The sequence below is a fragment of the Anneissia japonica genome, unplaced genomic scaffold (assembly GCF_011630105.1).
Source record: "Anneissia japonica isolate Jap-2015-1 unplaced genomic scaffold, ASM1163010v1 scaffold3782_len1007564_cov172, whole genome shotgun sequence".
In the NCBI taxonomy this organism is placed as follows: domain Eukaryota; kingdom Metazoa; phylum Echinodermata; class Crinoidea; order Comatulida; family Comatulidae; genus Anneissia; species Anneissia japonica.
The window spans coordinates 43,432-64,900 of record NW_022716546.1 but is presented as its reverse complement, the minus strand read 5'-3'; the positions used below and the strand labels follow the sequence as shown (position 1 = coordinate 64,900).

The 21,469-nt window shown below is 35.6% G+C and overlaps 2 protein-coding genes across 2 annotated transcripts in view; one reads left to right on the top strand and one right to left on the bottom strand.

The window, feature by feature from the left end:
- Window positions 1–1,972: 1,972 nt before the first annotated feature.
- Window positions 1,973–17,674, bottom strand: LOC117109726 (fas-binding factor 1-like). The gene is made up of 29 exons (XM_033252115.1): window positions 17,554–17,674; window positions 16,783–16,813; window positions 16,553–16,597; window positions 16,077–16,125; window positions 15,686–15,737; window positions 15,448–15,498; window positions 14,716–15,073; window positions 14,124–14,441; window positions 13,854–14,015; window positions 13,600–13,714; window positions 12,849–13,205; window positions 12,485–12,559; window positions 12,246–12,349; window positions 11,138–11,272; window positions 10,614–10,915; window positions 10,358–10,498; window positions 10,127–10,246; window positions 9,834–9,934; window positions 8,785–8,991; window positions 8,306–8,413; window positions 7,729–7,868; window positions 7,277–7,395; window positions 7,027–7,149; window positions 6,490–6,633; window positions 6,053–6,271; window positions 4,395–4,532; window positions 4,121–4,223; window positions 3,249–3,433; window positions 1,973–2,770 (listed from the first exon to the last, which is right to left on the bottom strand). The coding sequence occupies exons 1-29, from the start codon at window positions 17,554–17,556 to the stop codon at window positions 2,693–2,695; spliced, it is 4,083 nt and encodes a 1,360-aa protein (XP_033108006.1). The 5' UTR covers window positions 17,557–17,674; the 3' UTR covers window positions 1,973–2,692.
- The window catches only part of LOC117109727 (COP9 signalosome complex subunit 3-like), an 11,515-nt gene continuing 7,691 nt past the window's right edge, over window positions 17,646–21,469 (top strand). The window contains exons 1-6 of the mRNA XM_033252116.1: window positions 17,646–17,758; window positions 18,110–18,239; window positions 18,984–19,102; window positions 19,233–19,375; window positions 20,131–20,211; window positions 20,730–20,834. Of these exons, the coding sequence (XP_033108007.1) occupies window positions 17,704–17,758; window positions 18,110–18,239; window positions 18,984–19,102; window positions 19,233–19,375; window positions 20,131–20,211; window positions 20,730–20,834 (633 nt within the window). The 5' untranslated portion in view covers window positions 17,646–17,703. The remainder of the gene's footprint in view (window positions 17,759–18,109; window positions 18,240–18,983; window positions 19,103–19,232; window positions 19,376–20,130; window positions 20,212–20,729; window positions 20,835–21,469) is intronic.

The following is a 21,469-nucleotide window of genomic DNA, read 5'->3' as shown; positions in this document are numbered from 1 at the left end:
ATTGTAGGGGGGGGGGGAGACAGTCATGATGGGGCTGAGGTGTGAAAATTTGAGGAAATATTAACTCTAGATGGCTGAGTCATGGTGAGGCTGAGGTGTGTGTGGATTTGTTTTGAAGGTTGGGGGGAGGGGAAGGTTGGGGGGACAGTCATGGTGGGGCTAGTCATGGTGGGGCTAGTCATGGTGGGGCTGAGGTGTGAACATTTGAGGAAATAGTAACTCTAGATGGCTGAGTCATGGTGAGGCTGAGGTGTGTAAATTTGAGGAAATAGTAACTCTTGATGGCCGGAAATGACACTCTTACAATGTAAAATTCATGTATTCTGGCTGTACAGTGCTCTTTCGTTAAAACCTGGGTCATTTATGCCAATAGTTCCCAACCTGAGGTCGGACCCAGGTCTGCAACAAGTAATTGGGGGTCTGCCAAGTCAAAGGGGTCCGTAGGGGGTCCGCAAAAATGTTGGCGGGTATGCTAGATTATTAACTTTATCATGATTCCATTATTTTTTTTCTTCTCTTAACAATACTTTAATCATACCTTGACAGGCATGTAAATTGTTTTAATTGGCATTATATTTTAATTCCAATATTGGTGATCTGATAGAATCTTTTGAATTAGATTTATTTATTCTCTTTGTAAAGGTGTTTAGTATAGGAGAGCCACTTGATAGTGGCAATCCTCAGGTAATGTACATCTTGTTTCCATGTTTTCTCTTGTATTGCCTTTACCTGGATATTGAATAAATCTTAAAAAAGCAGTGAGCCCTATATTTTACAAAATTAAAAGTAAATGGTGGATAACAGAATATTAACATTCAAATTTTGAGTTCGACAGTGTCATTTCCGGCCATAAACATAAATATTTCCTACCTCAGTTCCAACCAGAGTGGGGTAAAGGTAGTGTAAATTCCCTATATGTAAAAATTACTGTTTGTCCCCCTCCCCTCCTGTTTATGTCGAATTCCAAGATTAAAGATATTGTAATTTGGCAAATCATCTTATCATCTTATTGGCGGAATATCAACCATGAATCGCCCTAAATTTTACACATTAAAAATTAAATGGGGGATGGGGTGCCATTTTCGGCCATCTGGAAGTGGCATAGACATAAAAAAAAAATGTTTGACCTCGGCCCCAACCATGGTGGGGCCGAGGTAGATTCTATTTCGAATTCCAGGATTCGCCAATGTTTAATGTTGTACTTTTGTGGCGAATCATTGTCTATCTGTAGCCCTAATCTTATTGTTGGTACCTGGAGTACTACCGTATTTGGACATGGGGGTCCATGAAGATTTTGGCATGTCCAGAGGGGTCCGTAAACAGAAAAAGGTTGGGAACCACTGATTTATGCAGTTCTTTCAACAATATTCAGGCACGTTCTTGTCTTATGAATTACATTGCAGTCGAAAAGTGGTGGCACAAACCCCCTTTAAAAATATGTAAGGGGAACGTGTCCCCCTGTCCCCTATGATCTAAAGGTCCAACAATAAGTGTTTGTGGGACTCCACACGTGTTTGAGAGACAGCGCATGTTCCTGACCTGATTTGGCAGTTGTTTAGTTTGGTATGCACTTTGAAAGTCAACTACTATTTAAACAGATTAAACTGAAGGCCTAAATGAATTAAATAAATATAACAATGGTTTGTTCTGCAAGGACAGTTCCAACTACCTTGGTACAAGGTTTAAAGTAACAATGTTATTTTATATTTAATGGTGTAATTAAATAGAGTACATAATTTAGATAGTTTTAGTATTAAATTTGTATGTAAGAAGTTTAGCTCCTCCTCCCCTGTTGGTTTATGGTGCATCTTGACAGTAATCATCATCATCATCATCGTCATCATCATAATCATTATCATATCATAAATATTAAATACCATTATAACCATTATTATTATTCTATAATTTTTAAATTTAACACCTATCTTATTTTCAGAAATTTTAAAACACAAAATTGCCAACTGTACTTTAATTATTGTATATCAAATGCAAAAGAATATTTATTGAAAAATAATATAAATTGCAGCACAAATATATAAAATTCACATATGAATACACATATCACAATTTACAAAAACATTCTATAAAAACTCCATTAATTCCATTAATACATTCTTTGAGCTAGGGGCAGGCGCTGGAGGGCAAACAAACAATTTTTTAGGACTTATTATTCTATAATTTTAAACTTAGGATCTTATTTTCAATTTTGTTCATTTACAAACAATACAAAAACAAAATTACCAACTGAACTTTAATTATTGTATATCAAATGCAAAAGAATATTTATTAAAATGATATAAAGTGCAGCACAAAAATATAAAATTCACATATCTACAAATATCACAATTTACAAAATATTCAATAAAAATTTAGATTAAAGCAACAAGGTAATTCTAATCTAACACAGATTATTTCAACCCTTTTAGGTTTGAGGTAATTCTCATTTTTATCTTACGACAAATACACAGCCTCTCCTTGCCTTAACTGACCTCAATTCACCTTTATTTTTATTTGTCATTCTCTTTATCTCATCTGACAATATGTCACTTCATCCCATCTTCTTTTCTCTCTTCATTTCTCACCTCATTCCACCTCGCCTCATCTGACATCACTTCAAATCGCACCACACCTTACCACACCTATCCAATTTACTGGACAAATATTTCCTCTAGAATAGTTTTACTTTCTGATATCATGAAACATGCAGAGATGAAGACGGTCGCTTCAAACTCTCAAGGAAAATACTTTCTTCATCAAGGTATTCTTTGTCCTGTAAATATAAAAGAATAAATTAGTTATGGTTAAGCATTGTAAATTACATTAAAAAAAATAACACAAACTTGAATGACAATACTAATTAAAACCAGACTCCATATAGTGTACACCTCTGCCCTGCCTGAATACTGAATAATACATGCAAGGTGTTTAAAGCCGATGGTCGTCAGCGATATGACACTATGCGGGCGCAACGGTATGTTTTTATGACTATCTGTTCAGCCTGCCACTGACAATTAGCACACGGCGTTGTGTTGCCTAGCACTCACAGGGACAGTGAGTGGAGTTGGATTTGACTGTCATTTGACGCAATGATTGTCTGACTTTTTGGTTGAGATGGGTGATTCCATAGTTGGAGGGTGCGGGTGGGGGGGGGGGGGGGGGGGGGGGGGGGGGGGATTTTTCCAGTGACACCACTACTGCTGCCACAGATAGTAAATTTTGTAAAAGGAAAGAATAGTAATCCCACCAACCTTCTCAGCAGCTCTCTTCCACATTCTCAATGAATGATCCTTCTCTGCCTGGGCTAGGATGACATCTAGGGTCTTCTCGTCTAGTCCGTTTGTTGAGCCGAGTGTCGCAGTAAGGTTTATAGGTGATGCAGGCTGAAGCAAGTAGGGGGTACCATGGCCTAGGCTCTGCTGTAAAGTGTTAAAGCCTTAAAGAGGAAACAATATTTAATTTATTATTATTTTTACTTCCTTGAATATATTCATCAGGTTTGTAGAAATACATATTAAGTTAGTATGATCATGAGCATACTTGTGTTTAGATAGTATAATACATATTCCAGGTATCGAAATGCATGCCATCGTGCCGTGTTTCAAAATTATCAAAAATTCACTCAATTGGTTTTGTTGTTATTACCTATCTGTATTTCATTGTTTCAATCTATTTTTATCTGTATTGTATGTTTGAAAAGCCAATGCTTTGATATTTATAACTTTCTGAAGGTTAGTTTTATATCTCAAATGTGATGAATTCAAAGGCAATAAAATAAGCATGTAATTCAGCATTCATCCTCAGCATCATCATTGTTATAACCATGATATCAACACAATCACAACCATCATCATAATCAACACTATTATTACTTTCCCCATTATCATAATCATATTATTTTTATCATTACTTTTATCATCATCCTTATAATTACCTTAATCCACCACCATAATCTTTCCCATTATAATTACTTAATCTTACTACCATCACCTCAATAATCATCAAAGTATAAAACCACTAGGTAATCTCAGCTAACTTAGGTTGTACTGTGTCTCTAGATTTCATTCTACTATGTTGTGTATTTGCATTTATATTATCAGTGAGAGAACAATTAATTCTTTACCAGTTGAAGCTCCAAACCCAGCAGGGCCTCCACAACGAACACACAAAGTAGAATGCTTAACATCCTCGAGGGACTTGCGCTCAGAAACAAGCTGCAACCTCTCCTATTGAAAACATAATTCGTATGGAAAAAATTGATTCCCTTAACTTTACAATTATCTATAATCTCCACTCTACCATCATTTTTTACTTTCCCAATTATCAACAGAAGCCTAAATACACATAATAATAATTTACAATAACTTAATTAGAATAACCTTGGTTGATTTACGTACCTGAGCAATTTGTCGTTCAGTTGCACGTAGGACTTTAATTTGACCCTGGATAGCCATTAGCCGCTCATTTTGTTCACCCTCGATAGTTCTAGCTGCGTGCAGAGCCGATTCTCCTTCCTCTCTCACTCTTGCTGCGTCCTGAACAAGGTTAAAGTTAATGAAGAAGATTAGTCTGAGGAAATCACTACAAAATGTGACTACAAAAAATTATCACAAGTGTGTGTGTCATTAAATAGTTATTAAATAGAATTTGAAAATGATAAAAATCTTGGCATGCTAAGGCGGGTCTTGTCCATTGCTTAAATGGGGTGGGGATGGGGCGTACATTCGCATCCCCCTAATCTGACACTAGTACACAAGAAATACTCTAGTAGAAGAAAATGATTTTATTTGTATTACTTATCAATCATTTCATATTCAATAATAAAAGCCTGATAATTGGGTTGACAGGCTAAGCAGTTAAGGTAGGGGATGCCACAACCCACATCTATAATATTGGCACCGTTTGAGCAGCATGCTTGCCCATTTTTTAGGTGGTAGAACAAGACTTCTTGGATGAGGACCACAAATTTTAGGCCCAGTGTACTTGGCTCTTTAAAGAACCGAGTACATCATTCAAGAGAGTAGGGGATTGTAGATGCATAACTAATTTTTAGTTGTTTTTTAGCTATATTTTCAGATAATTTTATTAGTTTTAGTGAGGTTTTTGCTGCCCTCAATATCCAATCAGCCAGAGTAAACTATTTTACATAATATGTAAATCCAGGTGTGCTGTAACAAAAGCACACAGTGCAATTAAGCAACCACACTATTGTGAAGTACTAATTTACTCTATGTAGGGGTTCAACTTCTTATGAATATAGACAGGCACAACCTTTGGTGAGTTATGTATTTATTATACGCTAACTGTTAATTTAGATTATGACCGACTTTAGAATAGTTGCATATCATACACTAGTGTAAATTATTATATTAGGGTTAGGTAAATGCATTTAAAAAAATCTCCAAGCCCCAAAGGAATTTTTTGACACATACAAGTTGTTTTGACCTTTTGCCCATGAACCGGAAAAGGGTAAAGCAAACTGTGCATATAACATTGGGAGTTACAGTGATGATGTCACGATTGACTTATAATGATTGTTATGTGTGTAAGTACTAAGCTTGTTGCTGCTTGCATTTTAGTAGCTGTAAAGGCTATCCAATTAATGCAGTGGTTAATCATATTGTTTTCTCATTTTAAGGGAGGAAGATATTCTTTAAATATTTCATTTTATGATAAGTTTACATGATTCTCATCAAGTATTCAAGTATTCTCATGCATTAATTATTGAGTCTGAATGGTAAATTTATTTAATGTTTCTATTAATATTATCACTATTATGTTGCAATGGTAAACTGGTTTGGTTCGGTTTGTTTCTGATGAGCAAGGTTTGAATAAATTTGGATCTGTTATATGGAAAATAAAGATTTTCATGGAATCAAGGAACCATTAACCAGTACAGAGATACTGGTCCAGTACCTGGACCAGTAAGACGAGGTTGGATGGTACCAATTGACCGGGAAGTACAGACATGGAGTGATCCTTTGGAGTAAAGAAGCTCAATGAACACAACACATAAAGCACTGCCACTATACAAATACTGTACACACTATCGTACCAATACTGTCTGCTGTATGTCCTCAGATCTTCTCTTCAAAGTGTCTGCAAGTTCTTTGAGGGTGGCCTTCTCATCCTCCACCTGGTCTCTCGCATGGCCTAGCTGCTGTTTCTCCAGCATCAGTCTTTCATGGTCCTGCTTGAGTATGTTCACCTTCATGGAGATTGCAGCCTTCTCTTCAACGATCCCTTGAATTGTACCTTCCCTTTCAGCATCCTCCTGTAGAGTTTTAAAGTTGTTAAGAGAAAAAATAACAATAATAATAATAATAATAATAATAATAATTACAATCACATTTTTTTTTCAAACACAATATTGCACAAAATATAGAAATTTAAAGATGTATATGAGAAGAGGAAAATCCAGTGTTTTCATCTGATTTACACCAGTTAATCTAGACTATCCATTCTAATGTTAAGAGTAGGAGGAGACAGTACCTGTAGTGTTCTGGAATGGTCCCTGTTCTCTCGATCCAAAATGACCCTCTGTGCAGCAGCCAACTGGGCACGCTCTGCTGCCAGGCCCTTGCGCTCATCAAACAACTGCTGCATTATGGCTTTCTGCTCTGCTAACAAGGCATCCTATGGGAGTAATGTTACAAAAAAGGAAGGAAGTGATCATATTGACAACAGACACGATTAGTTCAATGGCATTTGGGCATGGCTTGCTGGGTGAATCACTTTACAACATGTCAAAAGTGCAATCTCGGGGTGTCTAAGCATGGTTCGAATTAACCAAAAGGGTTAAGAACTATAACGGAACCATTGCGCCAAACTGCATTTCCCACTTCATCTTCATTCTCACTGAGTTAATCTGAACATTGCTGATCCATTGTGAGAGATCAATGCAGGCATTAGGCATTGTAAGAAATGTTGCAGAGTTTTAGGCAATGGTCCCACAGTCAAAAATTTGGTGAAATAACTTGAGAATGACATTGTGAAATGTATCTGATGTGAATGAGAACTAATAAAGACCTTTGACTTCTGTACTTCAATACGATCCATTGCCATCTTCTCAGCCACCATCTTGTTCTCTTCTTCCATTGAAACCCTCAGACTATCAAGCTTTATTTGTTCTTGTTTCACCTTCCATTCTTCCTGAAGATTTGATTAAATATGATTACTAAACATTTTTTTAAATAAAATTTCTTAAAGGGAAAACTTATATAATATAGAAAATAGAATATGCTAAACCATCATCATCATTTGTAGAAAATAAAAATACCTGTTCTAACTCTTTGGCTTGTTGTCTAATGTGTGCTTCCAATCGTCCGATCAGCTCCTGAAGACGAGTTCTCTCTTCGTCCATGTCGTCTTTTTGTCTGTTCAGTCGATCCTCAAGGACTACCAGATATTAAGGTATCAATAATGATAATAACAAACTTAATAAATAATAATTATGACAATTATTGAAATAGACAATAACTAAAGTATACCATTAAATATAACATTTACAACAATTATCATAGAAGAATATAAAAATAGTAACCGTGATAGTACTTTATATAATATTTACGATCAAAATGGTAATCATACAGAAACAAAAACAACAATGATAATATCCAAAGTCAAATTAATAGTAAATACAATCAATTAATATAAGATAAATACTTTTTTCAAATATTTATAATTGTTAATAGAACAAAAGATACCATGATTATTTTAATGTTATCTTACTTTTCAATTGTTGGTCCTTGTGTCGAAACTCAATCTCCTTCTCGTCTAAATGAGACTGATGCCTGCCCTCTAGCTTGACCTGCAGACTACTCAGGTCAGACGTGTTTGCATGGACACGGTTAAGTACCGCCTGTATAGACCTGGATGTGAATACATTTGAACTAAAATATTAAACTAAAAATATATATTTGCTTATTTAAGAAAAATCCACATGAGTTGTAACAAAGCTACTCTAACAAGAAATAACAAAGATTAAGCCTAGAACTAATACATTAATAGCCCATATCTCACGTACAGTACCTAATTAGCTGTCCAATTATTTTCATTATAAATGTCAGTTTAAACAAATTTATCTGGTTGCTATGGTAAATGTAAACAAATTTATCAGTATCATTAACATTATCAATAACAATATCATATTCTCAAATCTGGCTTGTAAATAATCTTGATTTGAGAATGCACAGGTGTAATCAGCATGGACCTGGATGGATGTTTTTATTATGTTTGAGATATATTTTGAACAGTGGCAATAGCTGATTTAAAAGGGTAAATATTTCCTTAGGCTAGATGGACTTACTTGGAGTGTGACTGAGCTGTATTGATAGCATCCTTCTCTTGTTCGTGAATTCGCTTCAGCCTTTCCACCTCTCCCTTGTGCTCGCTTTTCAGTTCCTCAATTGATCTTCTACAACATCAAAAACGTTCATTCGTATAATAAAAAGAATAGCAAAAAGATCCTACCGAGTATGCTCAAAACTGTTCCTACAGCCTTGTCAAAAGTGAAATTGATGCACAAACAATAATGCAGTGTATAGCAACATGCACTAACCTTGTATAAATGGACAATAATGCCGCATACTGGGCAAGAGTAAATAATCATTGCCCTCTTAGGGTTAGAAAAATTATGTTGAAGGTAACATAATGTGTCATGATTGACGGAATATAAGAAGTTTTTGAAACAAACTAATGTGAAAGTTTAAAACAAACAGTAATAACCAATGAACACAAAAAACATCAGCAAATAAAAAACAACAAAAATTTTCTGATCCAACAAACCTGTGAATTGCCTTTATATTTTCAATCTCTTGTTCTCGTTCTTTTTCCAGCAGCATCAGTTTCTTGTGGTAAGCCTGCCGGATCTCTGACTTCTCATCATCCTCAGTCTTAAGTCTTGCCATTTGCTGCAATGATTGCTGCTCTATCTCCTTCTTCAGCTGTGCTTCTTTCCTCTTTGACATGTCTTCCAATAGACCTATGTGGCTTCTGAAAACAGACAACAGACTACTATTGTAGGGGTTCAATTTTGTCTAAAGCCACAATCGCACTGGACTTTTTTTAGTAAAACTAACCAACACGTTGGCTAGTTTTACCATAATTAGTCCAGTGCGAACAGCACAGGAAGTTTACCTGACAGGAAACTTACCCAAGCCGCGCGGTTAATTTAACCGAGTCCCGCTTGCCCAGGAAAACTGACCAGGTTAGTTTTACCTAGCAGGAAAGTCCAATGCGAACAGCGCGTGTCGGGTAAACTTCCCAAGTCATCACAGTGAATGACCTTCCTCAGGCTGTCAGGCAATTACGCATGAGCTGTGACCTGGAATAAAACGTCACACACAAACATCTTGATTAATTTCGCGCGTGTGCTTGCTAGTGTCTTGATTTTGAGTAATTTTGTCATTTTTTTCACTTGTTTACTCGGTTTGTTTTGCCACACATACCGGAAGTGAACGTCACGATTTAGCGCCCCCAATAGTTGAATCTGTACGAATGGTTAGTTTCACCATGGCCTGTGGTAAAACTAACCACGTCGATAAATCCCAGTGCGAACGACAGGAAGTTTACCCATTGGGATGTTACCCACAGTCTCGGTAAAAATTTCCCTATTTTAAATCCAGTGCGATTGCGGCTTAAGAGGTTTTGGACAGAGTTGTTGTTTAGTTCTGCAAATGTTTGGCAGAGGACTGAAAACATTGTACATAATCATCAACTTTTTTTATCAATTGCAATTGTCATTCACCACCATCACAAACATACTTATCTTTAGCTTCATTGTCATCACAATTATCATTCACCATCTGGTTTTAGTTCTGTTCAGCTTGACTTACTTATGGGAATTTTCAACAGCTTCCAATTCTTCTTGCCTCCTCTGCCGTGTATTCTCCAGCAAGTTCTGCAAGTGGTTCTTTTCCATCTCAAGAGTTTGAACCTTCAGAAGAATCAACAAAATAATTAATCAACCTCATAACTGAGGTTAGGCATAAAATACTACCAATGGTGGTTACTCAATGATATTTGACTGTAGTATAGAATTCCAGATGGTGGAAAGTATGACAACACAATTCCAAATTTGTACAGAATATTTCTATGTACTATATGATACTACTTTTCTTGATCTCACCTTTCCTTCTAAAGTTGCCAGATTTAGGGATGCTTCAAGATGAGCTGAAGAAGTGGCTTGAAATGTTGGCACAGAAGATAATCCACCAATCATAGGCATCGTGGCCATTGGAGACGTCATCTGTAAAAAAGATGACTCTCAAGTAAAATCTGCTGTAGAGAATAGCTAAGAATACTCATTGTGTATGACTGATTGTGTACCCAGACTAGAGAAGACTGGACTTCCACCTACCTGTGATGACATCATCTGTTGTTGAATCCTCAGTTGATCCTCTTGCTGCTTGAGTTGTCTCTCCATTGCCTCTTGCTGTTGCTCGTGCAATACTCTCATCTGTCTTTCTTGTTGCTCAACCCATTGTCTCTGTTGCTCCTCCTGGTGATAAAACCAAAAGTAGAGGGATGAACCTACTGATTGCTGGAATCCTGAATCTCTGACATGTGACCAATTTCAAATTAAATACATTAACATTAACTGACAATTTTCTGACCTGCTGTCTCTTCAAATTCTGTGACATCTGATCCATTTTCTGCTGGTATTCCCTCTGTTTTAACTGCATCTCATTCATAGTTGATGGTGTTGAGGGTAAACTAGAAACATTTCTAAACTGTGTCTCCACAGTATTAGAAGGCATTTGTCGTGGAATCTCTTGCCTTGGTAAACCAGCAGGATGCCCATCTTTACTTTGCAGAGGGGCTGCTGATATGTCAGACTGTATTTGTTGTTGTTGCCTCAGTTCCTGCTGTTGCTTTAATTCTTGCCTCCAAGAAGGTTGTCTTTTAGTAGATGGTGCTGCATAAATATAAATGACAAAAGAAAACAATTTGATTTTGATTATATATAAATACATTACAAATACAGAAATTATTCATGTTTTCTTAGTTTAATCAAATACAAGTTTATTATCGATAATAATATAAGACCTTTTACTCAAATTTGGTTCTTTAATGCAACATTCAATAATTACAGTTGATAAACATGACAATTTATATAGAAATCGGAATGATTTAATACCTCTTTCTTTCTGTTCTTTTGCACGTTCTTCTGCTTCCTCCATTTTCTTCATCTGCTCAATCTGCTGACTTAGAAGGCTTGTCTGTAATGGCTCCTCATTGTCGTCGTTATCATAATCATCCTTATCAAAATCATCTGAAAAGAAAAAAAGAACACTGTTCTAATATATATTTTATGAATTTGCAGATTTAAATTAAGTTATATACTACAAATTCATTAAATTGAAAATGTTGTTTTTGCAATCAATTTATTATAATGATCAAAGTTTTTGTAACACTATAACAATGTTACAAAATAAAAAATTTGAAAAACATTTTTAAGATATCATTACTTTGAAATATAATTTTTTATTAGAACAACAATGTTGAGAATGGAACCTTCCAGAGTGTCAATCAAACTTAACAACTGACCAATCAGAACAGGGCCAAGAAAATGCGCGTCCAACAAGCACACGTGTTGCCCAACAAACGCATGCATATGCGTATGTTTAACTTTAACACTGTGTTTTGTGGGCCTTAGCAATAATATCCCAGGGTCGGAGCTTAGCAGATAGGTCTATTGTTGCGCCCAGTTAATAAATGAGTGACTACTTTTGTGAACACCAGGTGCTGAAGGCTTGATCGAGTTGTCCCAGCACTTTGTAAGGCGAGAATTTGTTTAAAAGGAGGGTGGGGAAAAAAATAAAAATTTTATTTTGTTTCATTATAAGGAAACAGTTTTTCCAAAAACATCCAGATGGAAGAGAAAATAAAAAATAAAATTGTATTGGTGAATGTAAACAGTATAGTAATGGGATGGTTACATGCTTTAAATTTTTATAATAAGGAAGAAATATATATACAGTATCTTATTTTGGGAGATTTAAAGGCAGCAGAGTATAGATGCCCTAAAAAAAAGCTTTCATTTTTTTTCCTGAAATTTCCAATTTTTTGTGGTGGCGAGTGCGCTAATTGGCCAAAAATACAATTTTATTTTTATTTGAAATCATTCTTATTGGCAGGCAGCATGCTCGCTAAACAAGGAATAAAAAAGTCTCGCCTAACCACAAAGAAAATTATATAACTACTCTTAATTTTAAATATTTTTTCTAACATTTACATTTACTTACAAGTGTTTTGCTTTGACGATGGATGTTGGTAATTAGAGCTGCTCATCTCCCCTGACCTCAGGCTTGACCTTCGAGGTGAAGGAGAATCCCATGGAAATGGAGACCTTTCAAAGTTGCAAAGTTTAAATAAAATTAGGAATGATTGAAATCATAAATGTTTACACAGGATTTATAAAATACTGTATTTAAATGTGTAAACAGAAATAAAATCCAGTTTTAAGGAACATTATTTTACTTACGTGGTATCTCTGGTCGCAGGTGGTGTAAACAAAGAGGTGTCAGGGGTTGCACTTCTGTTTTGGGATTTCTTTGGGCTGAGAAATTTTTTAAAATTCAATAACAGGTAAAATTTTTAAATATTATTACCAACTTTCTTTTTGGAAAAAAGATAATCAACTTTTTAAAATATCACTGAGGAGCGTACAGAAAATTTAAAGATCAGAATGCTGCTGCATGGCAATATGTAAGTTTATGTACAATATTACAACCAACCATATTATAAAGAATACTGGATATTTTAATAGGCATGGTATAGTGAATGCGAGCCAAAAATACTCTCAAGGAAGCAGAGTAAAATATAATGATACGCATTGAATAGCATACCCTAGTAAGTCGTCTGGATCGATGTCGTCTCCGAGACCAAGGTAATCTGCTTGTGGTTTTAATACCTCGTTCGCCTGTTTAACAGATGCTTTAGAAATCGGTTGCTTCACCTCTGCTTTCGACATTTGCTCTTTCTCCTCGTCAAGTCTTGAATTATCACGCTTTTTTGAGATTGCCATGTCCAACCAATCATCATCACTTGTTGTTTGTTTTTTCGTTTCTGGTTGTCGGATCCTGTTAGATGGTTCTGCTGATCGGCTCCTTGGTGAATCAGCATCGAGCGTTGCTTTGATGTGTGCGCGTCCTCTAGGTCGCCCAAGGGATGATGATCTGCCAGGGAGCTCATCATCAGAAAATCTAATTTAAAAAAAAACATTTTTTAATCAAGAAATACACATAAATGTTTTCACTTATAAATTAGTTACTAAATGTACCTTCAGTTGTAGAATCAGGGGAGAAACTGGGTGAACCTGCTACTTCCAAAATATATTAATACTTTACCCCCACCCTCAACCATGTAAATCTCTGTTACATGCTGCCACTATCAGGCCCTTAATTCCTTCCGTCCTTCAATGATAAAGAGATGGCGTCTGCCGGGGATAAAGTGGACCAAGGCGAATGGTTTCAAGCACTTGTGAACAGGGTTGTCCTGACCAAAACCTTTAGTAGTAGGATATAAATAAGTGTCTGTATGTCCAAGGACTTCTTAAAGCTTGCAATAACAAAGAGGTCGAGGAGAAGGGTTTACTACCTGACTGAGCGGCGTTCTGGGGGAGCAGACTCTGGTCTGCCAGTGGTGACTTCAACAACAGCTGATGGCATATAAGAACCAAACTGGAAATCATCCTCTTTCAAAACCTTTGGTTCTAAAAGCAATATATACAAATTGTAATTAAGATATAATAATGACAATAATCATATTTATTAATTTATTGTTAATCTTTCTAAAATCTAGATTCAATGAACAGGATCCATGCAATTTATAAAAACAAAAATACCAAATACCTGGTTCTTTCTTTGTATATTTCTTGTCCAAAACAAATTCCTTCTTCTGAGATGCCGGCGGTTTTTCAAGAAGCTTCTTGGCAGAGCTTGCTCCGAATAATGCACTGACCTTTGACTTGGCAGCAGCTTTCTCTTTCGCTTCTGGATCATTCTTTGCAGTTTCTTTAGAAGACAAATGGTTTTAAGATATCGAGGATGATAAAAGGAAAGGATAGACATCAGTTGGTGTTAAAACAAAATTGGAAAAAAAAAAAATCAAAATATACCTACCTCTAGGTGTACTGTCAAAGCCAAGAGTGTCCAGGACATCAGAATCATCATCAAAATCAATATCAACATGCGGTTTAGCCCTACTCCGCTGGCTGGGCTTAGGACTGGGTGTTAGGCTAGGTTTGGGGCTCTCTGATGGGCTAGCAGATAGCGATTTTTTCGGCTCTTCTTCCTTTGGTATATTCTTTGTTTCCTCTTTTTTCTCCCTCGTTTCTGGTTGTTTCTTGGGCTGATGTTTTGGAGGTGCCTTTTTCTTGGGTGCTGCATTATCATCGTCATCTGACAGAAGACCAGCAAGGGGGTCATCCTCATCAAATTCTAGAAATAAAAATAAAAATTGCTACGTTTATTATCATCATTGATATTAAACTTAACTCAGTTTTTCTAAACTAGTAATAGTTACTGTGTGGGCGCAAAACATGGAGTTCATTGTATTGATGGCTTCATTTCATTGCATTATATATTTGGTCAAACACAAAATGGGGATAACAGTGCCAACCAAAGTGAACTGAATCACTGTAGCAATACTTCTACAGTATATCACTGCTTTTTTTAAGTTAGGAGTCTGAAAGTACTGTATATTAAAACTGACCTCCAAAATCGAATTTCTTTGCTTCATATTTCTTCTGAGCTGGCTTTGCTTCTGTTTTCTTTGGAGAGTCAGATTCATCATCAAGTTTTAAAATATCTGCAGCTTTTCCAGTATCCTTAGAAGTTGTGTCACCAGCGCTGGTTAGGGGTTCTCGTCTCCCTCGACTAGTCCTAGGCCTTGCATCATCAACACTAGTTCTATCGATAGTAAATGTATTACCTAAATCTGCGGCTTCCGAGGAGCCAGTTCTCTCATTCATGGTGTAAGTTTCTCCTAAGCCTTTGGCTCTTCTGTTCCTGGGTGATTTGGCTTTCTTCAAAGTGCCACCAAAAAGATCTTCATCCATACCATCCATATCCTGCAAAAAATCAATAAATCCTAAATTGATTAAATTGTATAAATATGTAAAACTATTCATATTCCAGGTATTCATAATCAATTTAATCAATCTTTAAAAAAAAGGTTTTGGTAGGTTATACATTTTATAAACAAGATTGTGTATTACATAGTAAAATTTAAAGTTTACCAATGAAAACACTAAATAAACAAATTTACTCACATTGACATGTAAACCTACTCACATTTACTTATGAGCCTACTGAAGTTGACCCATTATATTACACAAGTTGACACATGCACAATATTCAAATTGGTCTACAAATCAGTATACTGAAATTGATGAGCTTTATTCAAATTGACTTATGAACTACACTCAGGTTGCCATAAACTTACAGCCAGACTCTTAGCCATTTGAGCCGCATCAGCCTCCGACACCTCTGATTCCTGGAAATAATTAATAAAATTAAAGAGATTAATTTCTAATAGTAATATTAAACAAGTATTGAGGGTACTGTTGGAAAATAGTGGTCTGAATAAACCATTATTGTTTTTAAAAATGCCTAATGTTTACCAGCAAAATGTAACAATAAATTAATTTTCTTCATATCAATGATAATTTTTAGCCACTTACAGTAATATCAACATCTGCAGCCAAGTTGCTGTAAAAGTCTTCATCAGTTGGCCTGCAAAAAACATAACAATAGATAATAATTAATTAGCCAGTGAACCATCAAAATTGAGTTCTTATGCACTGAAACATTAATATGATACAAAGTTCCTAGAAGGCTTGCCAACGCATAAGATTGAAATTAATATTACATTTATGGTACAATATTGATATTCAAGGAAACAAGGCTATATTAGAAGCAATTTGCATAGTGTTTGTGGCTCTGCCTCTAAACCTCGATGTCGGAGGTTCAAAGCTCACTGTGCATTTCATTTGTGTCCTTTGGAAAGCGAATTTATCTATGTTTCTCTCCGCCCAGGGTTGTGATGATGATAACTGGACGTGATCTACTTACAATTGCTTTGATTTGCTTGAAGATTTCTTTCCACTTTTGAAGAAATCATCTAAAAAATTTGATTAAGATGCAAAATAATATTTATGATGATCATACCAAATTATACCCAATGGCTATTCTGCTTTGGGTGTGTCAGCTATAACTACCATACAGGGATAAGAGTCACAGAAAACCATCAAATATTCATTGAAAATGATTTTCATTAAAATGCTGAAAAAACTTTAGAAATAATAAAAAAATACTATTTAAAAAATACTTTTTATTTAATAATATTAGTTTTCATAATTTAAAAATGTATAGAACCTTTCTACAAAAAGTCTCAATACAAAATCATAGCATTAAGTCATTCTATGACCATAGTCGACAATGTGCAACAACCACCTAGACAAAGAATTATGCAAAATTAACACCATATATTATTGGCAAGATCACAAATATTCATGATTAATATAATAATGTAACATTCAATGACTTACCATCATCATCTCCAAGGAGACCTGCCAAGTCATCATCCAGAGAAGCTGTAAAAAAAAATAAATTAAAATTCAGATTTAAATCATAGATAGTACAGACAATCAAGTGTACATCCATTCAAGGTATTAAAGTTCAGTAGGTAAATTGGAGTGTTATGATACACTGCAGAGGCCTAGCATACAGTAGACATACTGAAAAGCCTAAGGTTGATGATACTATGATTACCACTTACCACCCTGATTTCGTCTCCTTCCACTCCTAGCCTGTTAAAAAGAATGATATTGAATTTATTAGCCATTGGATTACATCATTGCATTTCAGAAGTAGACATTTCATCTGAGAAATAGTTTTTTAAAGTACCTTTTAGGATTTAGAAAAAGTGAACAGACGATTCTGGAGGCATCGTCAAGACAATTTTTGCAGGTGTTCGAAGTCACAGAATGGGTGTCAAATCCCTGTCCCCCTGCCTGGAAATTTTCTAAGCAAAAGAAGAATGACTTTATTTTGGAAGCCGGATGCCGGCTCCCCTTCAGGTAATCACCAAACCTTCCCACTTCACCCTTGACATCCCTCCCCCACCTCAATAAATATATCTTTCTCAATCTAGCCTCCTAGTCTAGGGCCTAACCTAGGCAGTTAGGCTAGCTAGACTCTAGAGAGTAGAGGCTTACTATTACTATCCTAAATAAATAGATTTTTTCAGGCCTGTATGTAGAAACTTTAGATTATCTTACTACTATACTAGACCTGAAAAATGCCTAGCCTAGGGCCAGGCCTAGCTATGCTCGGAGTCCTAGACTAGGGCCAGGCCTAGCTAGGCTCGGAGTCCTAGACTGAATGAAGGGCCTAGGCCTTGACTAGCTTAGTTAGGTAGTAAGTTAGATGAATCACCCGTCTTGGTTGGTTGGGTTGGGGCTTAGCTTTCAAGATGAATAAAGAATGTCCAATTACTTTCGATTTCAGCTATTACTTAATAACTATGTAATTATTAAGGCAATCTTACCATAGACAAATAGTTTCTCTGTCTACATTCTCCAAACTTAATAAAATAAGAGCACTTCCGACACCTACCGATCTGAATCTTTTGATTTTATTAGTAAACAAACTGATCACGCCCTCTTTCGACAGAAACGGAATTCTGAAAATATTCAGCATGGCGTCCCAGTTGGAGGGTTTCGTAAATTCTGTTGTTAGTTTAAGTGCTGATGGTAAGGTATTTTATGGGTTTTGTAATGCTTATAGAACAGACATACAATTAGGTAATAGTTTATTTAAAAATAATGTTCTCAAACCAAATATTCCTAGGCCAAACAACCGGAACTCTGCTAGGCTAGCCTCTCTATTCCGTCGAACAGCCCTCACCACTCGAGTCTGCCCGACCCAGAGAGGCTAGCTAGCCCCTACTTGTCCTAGTCAAGGCCTGGGTAGGTATAGAATTTCAGTTGTACAGTAGACGACTAAACCTAGGCCTAGCCCAGCAAATATTAAGCAAAATGAAAATGTTCTGCATCATATAGGCCTAATCATCATTTTTGAATTGGATATCTTTTTTTTTCCAGGAAATTTTAACCAACTGTGTGAAGAGCTCAACAAAAATCTTGAACTGCTGAAGAAAAATGTAAGCAGCTTAGACAACGTACTTGGCACATTGGACCCTCAGTTGCACTCGCTTGGGGTATTAGCCATTCTGTAAGTTATACAAAATACCTTTCTTTTGACTTAATGTTAACACGGTAAATGTTTATTTGTGCAAGTACCCAGCTGTAAAGAGTCTGTATTTTATGTGTGCAATGAAAACCACTAGGAATATAGGTGTGCAATTTGCTGCTGTGTAATTACTGTAATACATGGCATGGGTTATATCAAGGCATGGAAATGCCTAATTTTCTGCAAATTTTGTGCATGAATCTGCACTTTTGAAATACATGGACAGATTTCAAGGCATTATTTTGGGCAGGAGATATATTCCCCATGCAGGTCTTATTTTACAGCCTTGGGGTGGGAGTGGGGTGGGGATACATTGAGAGAGCCTAACATTTCATGGAATAATGCTAGGAAAATTAATTTTGCACAGAATATAATTCTGTAATCCCACTAGAGACAATGGAATCAATGTGTGTTAAATACTGTTATTACCCTTTATAAGGCAAAGATATTTGCTATGGAAGTCCTGTTTGGTGTTTTCTCACAAGCTTTTATGTTAGGTCCTCTTCTATTTTCCCTTTTTATTACAGATTTTTGTAAGACTTTGTCAACAATGTCATTAACATCAAATAGGCTTGAAGCTATCCTTTAAATTACTTGACAGTGCTTGCATGATTATCTACTAATTTATAATTTAAAGAGAGTTATGTGAACTTTGTCAATGTTGTCACCATGGTAATTTTATTACAATGAGAGTATTACTAAAGAGGAATCCCCTTTTTATTGCAGATATGCAAAATATACTCAACAGGGGTCGTCTGCAAATGATTTTGAGACACTTGTTTCTCAGACGCAGCTCTTCCTGTCCATGTGCAATGGTGAACAAATACGTTTTGCAGTGGAAACATGTAAGTCAGCTGACCTAGTACAGGAACACCAATTTTCACAAATACTAGAATGCTATTTACACCAGTTATTGTAAAGAATTGTTTGGGTTTTTTTTTGGCATTTAGAGATTAAAATTTGATTATTTTCCAGATGCAAACTTAGCTCATCAGTTTACGACAATGTTGATAGAACATAAGCAACCCCTCAGGGGGATTGATCTTCTCATCAAGGCAGTCTCCAAAATTCAAATGCATGCAACACAACTCACCTCTATCCATGCAGACATATGCCAGGTAAGATTCTAGGCTGCCAGTCACTCACAGAAACGAACCACGATTACACACATAATGTTTCTAGGCTACGCAGATGCATCTTTATCTCTCACCTTAGTCTAGTGTAAATTCGGCGCATCTTTATCTCTCACCATAGTCTAGTGTAAATTCTGCTCTAGGTCCTCCAAATCGAGAGGTGTTTTGTTGGCTAATAAAATTTAACTTGTGACGTTAACAACAAATCTTCTTGACGGTATTTCATGAATTGATTATAACCAGAGAGTACGAACACCAACAATATTATGTCGGGGAAGCGAATCTCAAGTATTGTATTTGCAGAGCCATGTACATGCATTGTGGGCGACTCAGAACCGGCAATTTTCCAGCGGGGTATAAATGTTTTTAACACAGTGCGTGTTGTAAGTGAATTTTCACTGGGTAGACAATGGTTAATCCTTACATTTTTGGGAATCCCCACCAAATATTGGTATGAAAACAACGTACATTCAGTCAATAAAGGTTGTTTTTATCAAAAGTAAATATGAAGTAGCTTTAGTTTAATATGACATTCGATAGATTTGAAATATATAAACAATTTGCTAAAGGTGGACCAGGCCCAATTAGGCTGGCCGAGCTGATTAGGCCAAGCAGTCCAAGCCATCACAGTAAAAGCGGCCTTCCTTAATAATTGTTGGCTGTCCAAAAGACAGCCGGACGGCTCGCTGACTAAGCCTATGATATGAAGTAATATACTGTGCTATTTAATTTAATTTTAGTTATGTCTTGCTGCAAAATGTATGAAGCCTGCCCTCACTCTTCTGGATGTGGACATCACAGATGTTAGCAAAGAAATAAGGGTAAGACTGCTAAAATCACTATATTACCTTAAAATTTAATGACCTAATAACCTCCTCTATTGAATAAGTGCTGCACCAAATGTAATGTTCCTTTCGCTAATTGCAGCTAGCAATTAAACACCACAGTGCTTATTAGAGTATTCTATTTTGAATATGTTTTGGCTCTTAAACGAGAATACTTAAGACAATGTATTCTTTATACATACAGTGTATCAATGAGATACTATTAAATAACTGATTTATCACAAAATTAATAATACTGTACTAACGTTGAAACAGGACAGATAGGCCTTCGTACAATAGGTGGTATAATTTTAGCGCTTAAGTAATAATTAATAATAAATGTTGCTTTTGAATAGGTCCTCTCATTAATATGCAATCAAGTAAGCCTCCAAAAAATGTATATGCACCACTGATTGAGATATTTGTATGTATTTATTACAATTAGAATAATACTGTATAATTAAAATAATAATTTGACTTATTACTTCAGTGTTAATAGTTTTTTTTTTACTCAGGGTGGTCAAAGTGATGTTAGCTATTTTCTATGTTATTATTACTATGGTGGAATGATATACACTGCTGTCAAGAACTGGAGTCGATCTTGTTACTTTTTTGAAGTGGTAATTTTTGTTTAAATATTTTTATCATAAAAAATGTACACTTGTGATCATAATTCTACTTGTATATCATCCACAGGTCATTTATAATTCGTTCATTCATAAATTTATTCTTGAAATTGCAAACGTTACAGTATAATATAACTAAAAATAAACAATAAACACGCAGTAGAAATTTATTCTAGTATATTTGATAAGTTTTTGACTGATAAGGCTACTTATTAACATTAGTTTTAGTTATACAGTAAGTGTTTTTTAAATATAGTTTGAATATATGTATAAGTGTGAATAAGACAAAGGATATGATATTTGACTTTTGGAATAATAAATAAGTACCCCATATAAAAAAAAATTTCCTTTTTAAAAAAAATCGGAATTTACAGGTATATAGGGCCTCTTACAATCTGGGGAGTATCCCAAGTCAAGCTGCTGTACATGCGCAACCCTGGATGGAAAGAGCCAAACTAAAGTAAAAAGCCTTGCCCAAGGACACATGCAATGTCCAGATGTCATCATCCAATACCTTACAAATAAATGGACAAATAGAATATATTGTATTGTAGTATATGTGGCAAAGACAAGCCAAACCAGTCACTCGTCGCAAAAATCGATTTTGAGTTATTAATACAGTGTTAGAG

What these genes read in the sequence shown, in the direction of transcription:
- LOC117109726 (XM_033252115.1), bottom strand. An exon ending in CCAGAACGCCGCTCAGTCAG is followed by an intron (nt 13,206 to 13,599) that starts GTAGTAAACCCT and finishes TTTTTAAATTAG; the next exon opens with ATTTTCTGATGATGAGCTCC. An exon ending in CAAGGACCAACAATTGAAAA is followed by an intron (nt 7,396 to 7,728) that starts GTAAGATAACAT and finishes AATATCTGGTAG; the next exon opens with TCCTTGAGGATCGACTGAAC.